The 13,695-nt window shown below is 46.9% G+C and overlaps 1 protein-coding gene across 3 annotated transcripts in view; it reads left to right on the forward strand.

Moving 5' to 3' along the window:
- FRMD4A (FERM domain containing 4A) overlaps positions 1-13,695 on the forward strand; it is a 366,806-nt gene that overhangs the window by 268,778 nt on the left and 84,333 nt on the right. For all 3 annotated transcript variants that reach the window (XM_040248505.1, XM_040248508.1, XM_040248507.1), the window contains exon 11: positions 1,542-1,628. In XM_040248505.1, coding sequence (XP_040104439.1) covers positions 1,542-1,628 — 87 coding nt within the window. The remainder of the gene's footprint in view (positions 1-1,541; positions 1,629-13,695) is intronic.

Genomic DNA, 13,695 nt, shown 5'->3' on the forward strand with positions numbered 1-13,695 from the left:
CTTGAATGGAGATTAACCATCTGGGGGCCAGAAGTCTCTGTTAAAGGAATAAACAAAGGGTCTTGGTGTTTCTCATTCTGCCCCCGGAGTGTCTAGGCTTCAATTTTGTTACTTTGTCCTGTAGCCTGAGTCACCCAGGCCAGCCCAGAAGCCACTATTCTCGTAAGTGAGCAGGACACACTGGGAAGCACCTGCTCGCCCTGCACTGCCCTCGGCCTGCTGGGGGCGGTGGGGGGTGGGGAGGGGGAAAGGGAGGGTCCTGAGTACAGTAGGACGCAACATTTGCATGATTTCTTTGCCTTTAAAATGAGAAGAGTTTGGGACTTCCCTGGTGGTCCAGTGGTTAAGGCTTTCCCTTCCAGTGCAGAGGGTGCTGGTTCGATCCCTGATCAGGGATCTAGAATCCCGCATGCCTCAGGGCCAAAGGGCCAGAACATGAGACAGAAGCAATATTATAACAAATTCAATAAAGACTGTAAAAATGGTCCACATCAAAAGAAAAATAGCTAACATAAGAAAGAGATGCACAACTTAAGAAAAAATAAAAGTTGATATATGTATAACTGATTCACTTTGCTCTACAGAAGAAACTCACACAACATTGTAAATTAACCCTACTCCAAAAATTTTTTTTTTTAATTAGAGGAGTCTTAAATGCATATTACTAAGTGAAAGAAGTCAGTCTGAAAAGGCTGCATATTGTATGATTCCAACTAAATGACATCCTGGAAAAGACCAACCTGGTTGCCAGAACCTGGGATGAATAGCTAGAACACACAGGATTTTTAGAGCAATGAAAATACTCTGTGCAATGCTATATGATTGATATGTATCTATATATGTTTGTCCAGACCTATGCAATGTACAATCCACGAATGGATCCTGAGGGAAACTATGGACTCTGGGTGACTGAGATGGGTCTGTGTAGGTTCATCAGTTACTACAAAAGTACCATTCCAGTGTGGGATGTTATTGATAGGGGAGGCTGTAGGGACAAGAATATATGGGAAATTCTTGTACCTTCCTCTCAATTTTGCCATGAACCTAAAACTGCTGTAAAAAAAAAAAAATTAAAATCTTTTAAGGCAAAATTTTTAAGGGAGTCACCTTTCGTAGTTTCCGTGGTTCCTTCCAGCTCTGACAGCCGATGACAGTTTCTCGGCTCAGAAGGTCATTTTGTCAGTGCTCAGCATCTCTTAGATTTTCCTTAGTGGGGATGGGGGGGTGGCACTGAAAACCTAAAGTCTTTGAAGGAGAACAGAGAACAAGGCATCCGCTTTTGACTCAGAATGGAGGAGAGAACCACAGCTGTGCTGCTGGTTAGGAATGGAGCTGGGTCCCCAGCCCAGGGCACTTTCCAAGTCACATCACTGAGCATCCTTTGATGACAGGGCACACCTGTCAAGGTAAATCATAGAGAGATGGGCTCCATCCCTTTGAAGGAATTTACTTTTCCCTTTGTCTTCAGATGAAGCAGGTCTCTTGGCTCATGTTTCTCTCCTCTGGTCCCATGCTTACCCGTGCTCTTTTTGATGTCCTAGGACAAGCAGGGGATACCGTGGTGGCTGGGCCTGAGCTACAAAGGCATCTTCCAGTATGACTACCATGATAAAGTCAAGCCCAGGAAGGTAAGCATGCTCTCCGTGGTGGGCTAGTGGTGCTCCGGTGGAGGGAGGAACAGGCTGAGAAGTGACAAAAATTGTAGTCATGCAGCCTCAGGGCCTCTGGGCTCCCCAGTCTCCTGATAAGTGCGGTGTATACAAACTACCCCAAACTCATCCAGTCTGCCTTCTCTGGGCAAATACTTTTCCTTCCTGTCACTAAGGAAATGGAAGCCGTAAAATTATTCAAGGTAAGAAGACGGATTTCCAGGTGGCACTAGTGTTAAAGAATCTGCCTGCCAGTGCAAGAAACAGAGGAGATGCGAGTTTGATCCCTGGGTTGGGAAGATCCCGTGGAGGAGGGCATAACAACCCATCCCAGTATTCTTGCCTGGAGAAATCCATGGACAGAGGAGACTGGCGGGCTGCAGTCCATGGGGTCACAAAGAGTCAGACATGACTGACGCGACTTAGCACGTATAGAACAAGAAGACTAGGTCAGCTTACCCAGAGCAGATGGACAGCAGGACTCTGCAGACCATTCTGGCCCTTCATTCTCTGGGATGCTGTGCTAATGGGGATGTGAAGGGGTGTCTCTCTTGGATCCTGAGGCTAATCTGAGTTTTCCCAAAGGTTTTCCTTTTTTTTTTTTTTTTTTTAGAAAGGGGTGGGGGGAACTAAAAGAAGAGATTGCGGGTCAAAAAGAGGTGAAAAACAAAGAAGCATGAGAGGCTTGCCTGCCAATCCAGTAAATATTTTCTGGCATATTAGAAGCGATCAGAAATCTGGAAGAAATAAGATCACTTGCCAAAAAAGAAAGGGAAGCTTAATAGAGTGTATAGAGTCACAGTAAAGCCAAAACAGAACGCTTGAAGGGGACACAGGATTTGGATTTTCTGTTTTCATTTCTACACATTTTTCAGACCAGAACAAATTGAAAAATTATAATGGAAAAAATGTCTCTGAGGCGAGAGCTGTCATTGAGCTCCTCCAGGCAGAGAAAAAAATGGGGAGACGGTATGAGAATCAGACCCTGAAATATAGATTAAAAGTCTATCAAAACCACACTTGCTTTTGCAGGGAGAAAGCTGTATGATTTCATTATGTCACTGTAAAATGCTTTCCCAGCTGCTTTATCCACGAGCGGGATTGAAATCCACGCTACACATCCGAGCTTATTGTAGTCTATCCAGTGGACATCTATCTGCCCTTAGCCAGCTTCTCATCAAACTGATAGAGAAAAAATGGCTCTGTGTTGAGGAAGATTTTCACTCAATTGATTAGTAAGTCAGTTATGTTCTATGAAAAGATCCTGAGCCTGTGATGGAGGAATTCTTCCTTGGGGACAATTCAAGAGGAACCTGGCTATTCCAGGGATGATTGTTTTGTGACTATTTTCAAAACCCCTCCAGTTTCCTGCTGCAAGACATGATTTGGACTCTGCATTCTTATTTTTTCTTCTTTGTCTTTCTCAGTCACTGGGTCTATACGTCTTCAAACACTCTTAACTTTCTGTTTCTTTTCTACCTCTTTCTCTATAACCTTTATAAATTTCTGTGCTTTTTTTCTTGAGTTTTCTCTTTACTCCTTTCTTCTTTTTATTTTTTCAAACTTTTTAGTTTATATTGGAGTCTAGCTATTTAACAACATTGTGAAAGTTTCAGGTGAATGGCAGAGTGACTCAGCCATATACGTACATGTATCCATTCTCCACCAAACTCCCCTCCCATCCAGGCTGCCACATAACATTGAGCAGAGTTCGATGTGCTATACAGTAGGACCTTGTTGGTTATCCATTTTGAATATAGCAGAGTACACATGTCTATCCCAGACTCTGTAACTATCCCTTCCCCTCACTCTTTCCCCAGTGGCAACATTAAGTTCGTTCTCTTAAGTCTGTGAGTCTGCCTCTCTTTTGTAAATAAGTTCATTTGTACATTGACTGTCCCCTCTCTCCAACCTGCTTGGCTGTTTTTTCTGCTTGCAAGAGCCACAGATTCTCCTAGATCCTTTAACCCAGTCCTAGTAACAACGTATGCGTCTCTCAATTGCCCCACTGGTGGACACCTAGGCCAGCTTCGACAGTTGGGGTCTACAGTGGAATTCATTAAAATCCCATGGTTAAACTCTTCTCTCCCTCTGAATGTTTTTGGAAAATGTGCTAACTAGTATTGGTATGTGTTCAGTTCGATTTATTAATGCTTAGGCTTGCTTTGTTTCTCTAATTGAGGTGCTAATGAAGGTTTTAGATGTAGTGAGGTAGCCTTGATATTTGTGAAACATACAAAATGCAGCACAGGGGTTCAATAAATTGCAACTATTCCTGTAAGACTCCAAAGAGACTTCAAAATAATGAAAAGTGGAAAGCAAAATGTGTGAATAATCACCCTTTGAATAAGAGAATTTACTCTCATTAGTTGAATTTATGCAGGTCAGTGGATTAAAAATGTTAACAGGTGAATACATGTATTCAGTATATTCACTGTATTCAAACTGAGTTGTTACTGAAAATGTTACCTGCTTCTGTGTCCTCTAAGGAAGCATTTGGGATTCTCAAGTCTATCACTAACTGAGGGGCAACCAGGCCATCAGAGTCACTATTCATTCATTTCTTCAGTCCTTCAGAAATGTGTATTGCATACCCTCTATGTACCAAGCAGACTGCAGGGTTCTGAGATAAGACACACATCAGGTCCTCAGGTCCTGCCAGGCTATTAGAAAAAGAGGTGTAATAATTGCATAATAATTGCATCTTACAAATAAGACAGGTCTGTGTGAGGGTTGATGATGAATTGGCTGGGCTTACAGAGAAGGAGCTGTATCTTATGATGGTGACAGAGGTATTGAAGATGGACCAGTGGGGTGAGGAGACACACAGGTGTGCATGAAAGCACCTTGAAGGAGAGGAGCATGGCGTGATGGAGAAGCACGTGGCAGCACTGGGGCTGGAACATAGCAGGAGAGGAGGCTGATGGGGCTCCAGCATCCAGAATCCTGAGGATTTGCTAGGAAGATATCCTCTTTGAGGCAGCAGGAGCCTCTGAAGCAGATGAGTGGCCATCTCAGACTTCCATAGCCAGAGGAGCATCATTCTGACAGCTGGTGGAGGATAAGTGGAGTGATACAGGATAATAGTTGCAGACTGGGACATCATTACACTAGTGTAGGTCTGAACTGGTGGGGGCTTAGGGGTGGCTGTCAGTGCTGGGGGTGGAGAAGGGGAATTGGAAGAGAGATGTTTAGAAGGTGATGTGACTGATCAATGGCAGGGCTTGAGAGGATGGCAGTCAGAGAAGGAAGAGAACCTGGAACAACTCCCAGGCTTCTTGATCGACCAGATCCTGGGATGTTAGAGAATGGGAGAGAAGAGCAGTTTAGGACATGCCTTGTCTTAGGCTGATGGGGCGTTCAGGGAGCCTTGGCAGATAGGCAGTGAGTTTTCAGTTGGAGCTCGACAGTATCAGTTTCCAAATCATAACTGAACAGAGAGAGGAGCGGGAGAGGTACTCAGCACACTGAAAAAGTTACAGTGGCTGTAAGTGAATTTCAGTTCCCCGTCGTGACATTCCCTGTGAGGCTGAAGGGCAGACTGGGGACCGGGACACCCTGATTCTGCTATAACTTGGGGAACACTCTTAGGAAATAAATGTGCAATTGGAATACAAAATTAAGAACTTTGAAAAGCCCATGAGGAAAAGAGCAGAAATTTCATTAGCCCAAGGGGTATCCACCTCTGCTGAGACATGCTGTGGGCCCTAAAGACAGCCTGAGCTGTAATGAAAGGTCCCAGCTTCAGGGAACACAAGGCAGGGTGCCTGTCCCTTTTGCTCACAGCCAGCACCATCACCATCATAAAAGGCCACCTCTCTTCCATGTAAGGCACCTGAGAGTCTCTGAATGCACAGATCACACTCCCAGGCTCCAGACCTGTGGATCTAAGGAGATGCAGGCACGTGGTAGTGACCACCAGTGCACATTTATATGAGTGCCCCAAATCTGTCTTCAGCAAAAGATCAGAAACTCACATGAAACTGTCAGAATGGAGAGAGGCCCCAGTCCCCCCTGATCCTGCCCCCCTCATCTCTATCCCCACTGCTGTATGTCTAGAAAGCCTCACAGTCAATCCTGACATGGGGGTCAGAGTTAAGGATCACCCCTGCAGCCAGCAGTGGGTCCTTTCTGAACTAAGACTCAAGGAGGATAAGCCAGGCATGGCAGGTGTGCCCAGCAGGGCCTCTGCACCTGGGGAGCTGGGCACAGGGGTCAAGTTTGGGCCAGCTCTGAATGAGGGATGGCCCTCCAGGCAGCAATCACACCCTGGCAAAGGGGGCCAGGCAGAGCTCGCCACCCAGGACCCCTGCAGTGCTCAGGAAACGGGGAGTGGCACCCAGTTCTGGGCACCTGAAGGCCCTTTTGTAGCAACAGTGCCCAGGCAGGAGTCTCCCTGACACTCTGACCCAGTTACAGCAGCTGGGCTCTGTGGCACCGGGACAATGGGAGCCAGCTTTCAAGTAGGGGCAGGACCAGGGTGAGCCGCACCTTTGCCTTCAGAGGAGCTGGAGGCATCTCTCGGTGTCCTCGGCTGCAGTAGCATCAGCAGATCATGCACCCAGCCAGAAACAGGCCCTCAGTAGTCTCCTGTGAGAATGCACTCAGGTGCCTCCGTAGGGGCCTGAGAAGAAGCGAGTAGCTAATGACTGTCCCAAAGCGGGCAGCACCACAGCTGTTCCAGCTTCTCTGGGGGTTGTGGGTACTAGTTTCCCACTCTGGTTGCAGTCTTCCCTAAATTGCTTAATCCTCACTCTTAAGTCCTGGGGGCTTTGGGGGAGATGGAGTAAAGCATGGGATCCCTCGTAGGTGGAGCAGGGAGAGCATTCTAGGCCCCATCCCATCACTCGCCCCTATCTATTACCTGGATCTTCTAAACAGATGGGCACCTGGCCTTGCAGAAGCACAGCCCAAAATGCAAGCTGCTGATGTTAGGGGAAAAAAAATAGCTTCTTTGCCCTCAGGGCACACCTGTCAGGAACAGCAAGGCATGTGTGGGCATCCCAAGAGGGTGTTGTGGCTCTTGAGTGTGTTCAGAAGCTCAGAGCTATTTCAGAATGATGTGTGGCACAAGAATAGCCCCCCAGATGCCTAAAAAGCCCACACATAGGACTAAAAACAAAATACCCAAGCTCCCATCTATACTAGAATAGTGGTGCTTGCTTACATAGATGACTTTCTTTTTTTTTTGGCTTCATGGGGTCTTATTTGTGGCATGTGGAAGGGATCTAGTTCCCCAACCGGGGATCAAATCCAGGCTCCCTAAATTGGGAGCTCAGAGTCTTAGCCACTGGACCACCAGGGAAGTCCCAAGATGAGTTCTTTTAAAATGAACAGATGGAATCTCAAACAGTGTCTGAGGATAGGTTGTAGAATTGTTTATAAGTCATTAAATCTCCCCTCACCATCAACTCTCACTGAATCCTGCGGTTTCTCTCCTTCACCCGCTGATGTTTTCCCTCTCACTCACCCTGCCTCCCCACTCCTGCACACTCGTTCACACACTGCTAAACATGCCTCTCTTCTTTACCATGATTATGGGGAGATCATTTGAGGCACTGTCGTGAGTGAGGTTTCGGAGAACGGGAGTGGCAGTATTTACATGTCTTAACTGTCTGGGTTTAGCAGTGGTCACAGAAGTACAGAGAGGGTTACATTGGTGAAAAACAGAAAACATCTTGCAGTTACATAGATGATTTTCCCCTACTTTCTCCGGGGTACCACATTCCCTTTGAGCACATTCTACGTGTGTAGAAATGGAGCTCTTCACAGGTGAGAGATCCTTTATTCCACCAGGTACGCGTCCTGTTGAGCTTCCCTGGTGGCTCAGTGGTGAAGAATCCACCTGCCAATGCAGGAGACACAGGTTTGATCCCTGGATTGAGCAGATCCCCTGGAGGAGGGCATGGCAACCCGCTGCAGTATTCTTGCCTGGAGAATCCCTTAGACAGAGAAGCCTGGGGGGCTACAGTCCATGGGGTCTCAGGGTCAGACATGACTTAGCAACTAAACAAAAACTGTCCAGTTGACTTCAGGGAATCATGAAACATTATCAGTTGAACTTGTCAGTTCAAGTGTGCTTGGACACTCGAAGGAAAATATCAAACTTCATCTTGGGTTATATTTATGGCCAAGGAAAGACACACAGGCATCAATCAAACAAGAGTAAATGCCACTACCTAAATTGACCGTCAGTGGGGACACGCCACGAATCAGCTGGCATGTCAGTCTCAGGCAGCTGTGTTGGTACAAGCATGAGTGTTTCTACTTCGCTGAGAACATTTGAATGAAAATTAAATGATCTATACTGAAAAGACATTGTTTATTAGCTCCCGTGGAACCAGGATCACATGGGGCAGAGATAAATAAAGCTGGGTAAAGTCAATCACAAAGGGCTCCCTCTTTTAGAGGAGGACCTTGCACTCCTTAGATCAGAGCCTGAAAAGTTCCGAAAGCTCGGATCTCTGGGACAATCTGCCTCTTCTTGGGAGCATGGGGACCAAAGGCTTCAGGTGATTCACTTCTCCCACGCCTGAGACTCAGTTCCCACCAGCACCAAGCTGAGCTGTGTGCTCTGTCCTCTGGCTGTAGTCTGCACTCCCCAATCCTGTGGAGAGCCTAGCCATTGAATCATCAGAAGACATTATCATTTACAACAGAAAACGCTTTCTGAATGGGGCGCCAGAAAGAGTCAGAATAAAGATCTGTCCATCAGGCTTTATCAGACACTATATGCATTAAAAAAAGAACAGTGTGAAACACGTGACTCCAAAGAAACCTTGGAAGCAATATTCAATATCTGTAAATCATCACTGATAGCTGCAGCCCACTCACCAGCCCATATTTAATGAAATCTCTCCGTGGGGGGAGGATGACAGTGCTGGTCCTTGTTACGTATTCAACAGACAACATTTACTTATTTATTTGATGTGCAATTAGGGGCACTCTTATGTTCACTTAGATGCACAATTAGGAGCGCCGAGGGCTCCCCTCTGAGACATTAGGAGAAGGAACCAGAGTAAATGGTCTGCCCCTTCCCCCCAGAGCAGCCAATGCAGCTTCTTATGGTTCCTCCGAGCATTTCAGAATCGGGAGCATTAGCTCAGAGAACTGATGCATTGCTTGTCACCGCCCCAGATTAGTAAAGATTTTTGAACTGGATGAAACAATGAGACAGGAAGAGAAAATAATATTTACAGGAAATATTCCATTAACTGTGAACCAGCTCCCAGCTCACAGTCAGCCAGCCTGCTGAATTATTCAACGTGATAAGCACGCCTTTAAGTGCTTTGCCGACTTATTTTTCAGCTTCTGTTTGGATACACTTGACTCATCCTTGGGCTGCTGAGCTCTCTGCCTTGGCAGGCCCTGGGCGGGTGCCTCCCTCATCCCGTTATCTGTACTCCCCTGGGAGACTGCACCCTGGGCTCCCCAGGGAGGAAGAGCTCCACGGAGTATGTTCAGCATTCCAAGCATTTTGCAGCCTTTGCTTTTTCAGTGTCTGATCAAAGGGCTCCTGTGTTGCCTCCTTCAGATCTCACTCAGCACTGAGTGGACCAGGAAGCGTTCAGTGCCTGTGGGTGACAGGTCCTGGCCACAGGTCACCAAGGGGAGCCGGCCTCAAAGCTGAGGAGTGGGCCTGCTGGAGGGATGCTTGGGTGCAGGGAGGAAGTGGGGGCAGAGAGTCACCAACATCTGCCATCTTAAAGTAGCCCCCCAGGAAAGGAAAAAAGCAGTTGTATTCTAGGAAGATTGAGATGCTCTTCTCAAACCATCAGTGGTGCATACATTTATGTGCATGGTCGTATCTGACTCTTTGTGACCCCATGGACTATAGCCCCCCAGGCTCCTCTGTGCATGGAATTTTCCAGGCAAGAATACTGGAATGGGTTGCCGTTTTCTCCTCCAGGGTATCTTCCCAACCCAGGGATCGAACCCAAGTCTCCTATATCTCCTGTATTAGGCAGGCAGATTCTTTACCACTGCACCACCTGAGAAGACATCCTCTTCTCAAAGCATGTGTAATGGCATAGCTGAATTCTCTCCCTTTGGAACAGGAATCCCAGTCTCTCCTCTCATCCAAGAATTTCAGTCCCCTGAATGTGCTGAGCTGGAGCTTCAGAACTCCAGTAGAAGGTGTTGAATATGAAATCCTTCAGTAAAATGGTCCCAGAAATACCAATTGCCTGTCCTGAGCCAGTCCCTGAAGATGATACAGTGAACAAAAAAGATGGGTCCCTGCCCTCACAGAGCTTAGAGTCTAGAGAAGAAGATGGTCAAAGCATTAGGTCTCTTAACGTAGTGTCAGAGTAGTGAACTGGACAAAGACAGCCAACTAGTAAGGAGGAGGGCGAGGGTATGGAATGGTCAGGAGTGGTCTCGCCGCAGAGGTGGTGTTTAAGTGACTTTACTCCAGGTGTTGCGCACCCCCTGAGAAGCAGAGTCGGAGGTGGATTCTCTCAGAGGAGATGTACTGGGAAACGGTCTGCAGTTAACACCAAAGAACAAAGGGAGGCAGACAGGACCCGGCAGAGGGAGAACTGGAGCTGTGATGCAACCTCAGGCAAAGCTGAGAAACTGCAACCAGCAGACCCATCACCGTAGCTCAGCATCAACCAATCATTAGATACAGGTGACCCGCCAGGGTGGGGTCGTGACCTTGGGCAAGATTGGCTCTGCACAGCTGGTCGGTGCAGTCGCTTTTACCGCGGTGGTTCCTCAAGTGTGGCCCTTAGAACCAGCAGATCACTGCTTCGTGACCTGGGTACACATGAGAACCACGTATTCCAGGTACCCATCTGACTCTGAAATTCAGAGGCTGGGGTGTGGCAGTGTGGGTTTTCACGAGTCCTCAGAAAAATCTGGAGACAGGCTGTAGCGTTTGAGGATGGCTGCTCTACACACAGGTAACAAACTTTCTGTTGTTCAGCTTTGTTGTTAAGATAGTGTCATCTAAGTTAAAGTCAAATTCCTTCTTATAACAGATTTAAAAAGAGGTTTTATAAGCCAGTGGCCTCCATATCCACTTAAAGGCCCCAAATAAATCTCAAAATCTCAACCAAAAAGTAATTTGAGGACTATTAACTCACTTCAAGGGATTCAGAGTTGTGATAAACAGCTTATTTAACTTCTCTGTGCCTCTGTTTTTATGTCTGTGAAATGGAGGCTCTAAAACATGAGCAATAGTCCAGTTACCTTCAACTTGAATATGTTTACATCTCAAAGAGTTGCCTATTCCCCACAATAAAAGTGCTGTTGCCCTTGACATAGCAAATATTGTTACAGTCTCTTTTATGCTGAACACAAGAGGCAGGATCACCATGAAAAGCAAACAGCATCTCTTTGTTAAGATGATTGATTTTTTTCTTGGTCACTGGATCTGAGAACCCAGGGTCCCTTGGTTCCCACAGGTTCCTCTGGAGGCCATTTCAAAGCCTGGTCCTGAGTTAAACCCTCCCCCTCACCAACTTGTATTCTTGTTGGAACTGTCTCCATAATACTCATGCTAATGTCAAACTGTCCCTTTTGAACACGATGTCTATGAGCAGAAAATAAAAGCATGCACCCATCCAGGTGGGTAATCTTCAAGAGCTATAAGGTGCGTCATTTCTCTGGAAAGATACAGAAGGACAGGAATGCAATTCTCCTCTTAAAAATATTTTGGTTTTTTTTTTGGCTGCGCTGGGTCTTTGTTGCTGCATGCAGGCTTTCTCTAGTTGTGGCAATCAGGGGCTATTCTAGTTGCAGTGCACAGGCTCCTCATTGAGGTGGCTTCTCTTGTTGTGGAGCACAGGCTCAGTAGTTCTGGTTCACAGGCTTAGCTGCCTTGCAGCTAAATGTGGGAACTTCCCATGTCCCCTGTACTGGCAGGTAAATTCTTCACCACTGGACCAATGCAATTCAGGGAGGTCCCAATGCAATTCTTACTTTAGGAGAAGCAGATCCAAATCTCTCGTGGGTTGACCTGCTTAGAGGTACCTCTTGGGTGAAGAACTCACCCAAGTGCTATCTGGTTACCAGGGTAACTCTCCAGGCCTGGCATTACCCTTTGGGTGTTCCGTTCCTGCTCCACCTCCTGCTGTTATTTCTGATGGCAAGATGTCTAATCTGGTGGTTAAGGCCTCTCATTTCTAGATCTAGGTCTCTAAGCTCAGTCGCATCCCTGGGCCTCAGTTTCCTATCAACAAGGCAGCTGCTGCAGGTCAAGAGAAGCAGGGAACAAGAAATGAGGGAGAGGAATGAAGCTAGGGGCAAGTTTGCTGTAAAGCCAGAAGGGAGTCAGTCCTTCGTGAAAGGAAGAGTGTAGTGGTAGAGAGAGAACACCAGTTTCTAACTGGGTAAATCCCTGTCTGTCTCTGACTATTGTCCAGATTCACTGAAACCCCAGCTAGATCCAAGCGGATGACCAGAAATACTTTCCCACCTGGCCCCGCCCCAGCTGAGCATCTGTCCCTCATGTGGGGTGTGAGGTCTCCCGGAGCTCATTCACCACCCGTGGCCGAGCACCATCATCTTATTAAGCAGCAGCACGTGTCAAGCACTAGGATCACTATATACACAGCCATGTTGATAGTGGGGAGGGTGGGGAGTAGGGGTCAGACTCTACACTCTGTATTTATAGTGAAGGTTGTCAGTCATGTCCAACTCTTTCCAACCCGATGGACTATACAGTCCATGAAATTCTCCAGGCCAGAATACTGGACTGGGTAGCCTTTCCCTTCTCCAGGGGATCTTCCCAACCCCCAGGAGATTGAACCCAGGTCTCCCGTATTGCAGGCAGGTTCTTTACCAACTGAGTCACAAGGGAAGCCCAAGAATACTGGAGTGGGTAGCCTATCCCTTCTCCAGTGGATCTTCCTGATCCAGGAATCAAACTGGGGTCTCCTGCATTGCAGGCAGATTCTTTACCAATTGGACTATCTGTGTTTATAACATCCAAATAAACACCCAACCAGACAGGCCAGTAGCCCCCTTGAGATTGCCGAACTTCTAGATAACTGGCAGAAGTAGACTCCTACTACCCAAGGTGCCCCATAGACCTTGGGTGTAATCTGAAGACGATAATGAAAACCAAAGGCTGTTGTTGGATCTCTGTCTTTGGTAGAGGCATCTCCAGTAGCCCCACCCACTCCAAAGGGAGCCCTGAACCAGTAGTGACTTAGGAACTGGCTGGGTTTCTCTCGCTTAAAAACCAAAGACTTAACCAGGCTAACAAGAACATCGATGACTTGGGACTCAAAAGACACATTTCTTCTATCTCCCACTGTTCTTTTAAAAACTATTCTTCCCTAGATGGAAAGGCAAGCAGTGCATGACTTTTCTGACCTCCCAGGTAATACAGAGTCACTTTAAATAGCAAAGTTAATTTTATTAAGAAATGAGATAGGGAGTTTGGGATGGACATGTACACACTGCTATACCTAAAATGAATAACGAACAAGGACCTGCTGTCTAGCATATGGAACTCTGCTTAGTTTATGTAGCAGCCTGGATAGGAGGGGAGGTTGAGGGGGAATGTATACAGGTGTATGTATGCGTGAGTCCCTGATAATTTCAGGTAAACAATGTTAACCACTGGACCACCAGGTAAACAGTATGTTCACCTGAAACTATCACAGCATTGTTTGTTAATTGGCTATACCCCAATACAAAATAAAAAGTTTAAACTGAAAACAAAAGAAATGAGAGTGCCCAATCCTTGATAACAGCCAAAGCCCCCAACTTGATGTAACATTAAATCTCATCCCCTCTCCCAGCTGGGCAACCTCCATCTCTCCATACCTCCTCTGATGGCAGCTAGCAGCCCACTCCTCATTGCTTAGATGTGAGCAGGGGTCAGGTGGCAATCTCAGCTTCAGCCTTTAACTTTAGGAGACGCCTGTCAAGTTCTCCAGGCAACGGTGGGGGGGCGCCCCCCCGGGATGGGATGTGTATGTGTGTTGCTCAGTCATGTCTGACTCATTGCGACCCCATGGACTTGTGGCCCGCCAGACTCCTCTGAGATGGATTATCATAAAGTCCTGGCTAGTACATCACTGTCGGATCC

Source organism: Oryx dammah, unplaced genomic scaffold, assembly GCF_014754425.2.
Source record: "Oryx dammah isolate SB20612 unplaced genomic scaffold, SCBI_Odam_1.1 HiC_scaffold_10, whole genome shotgun sequence".
In the NCBI taxonomy this organism is placed as follows: Eukaryota; Metazoa; Chordata; class Mammalia; order Artiodactyla; family Bovidae; genus Oryx; species Oryx dammah.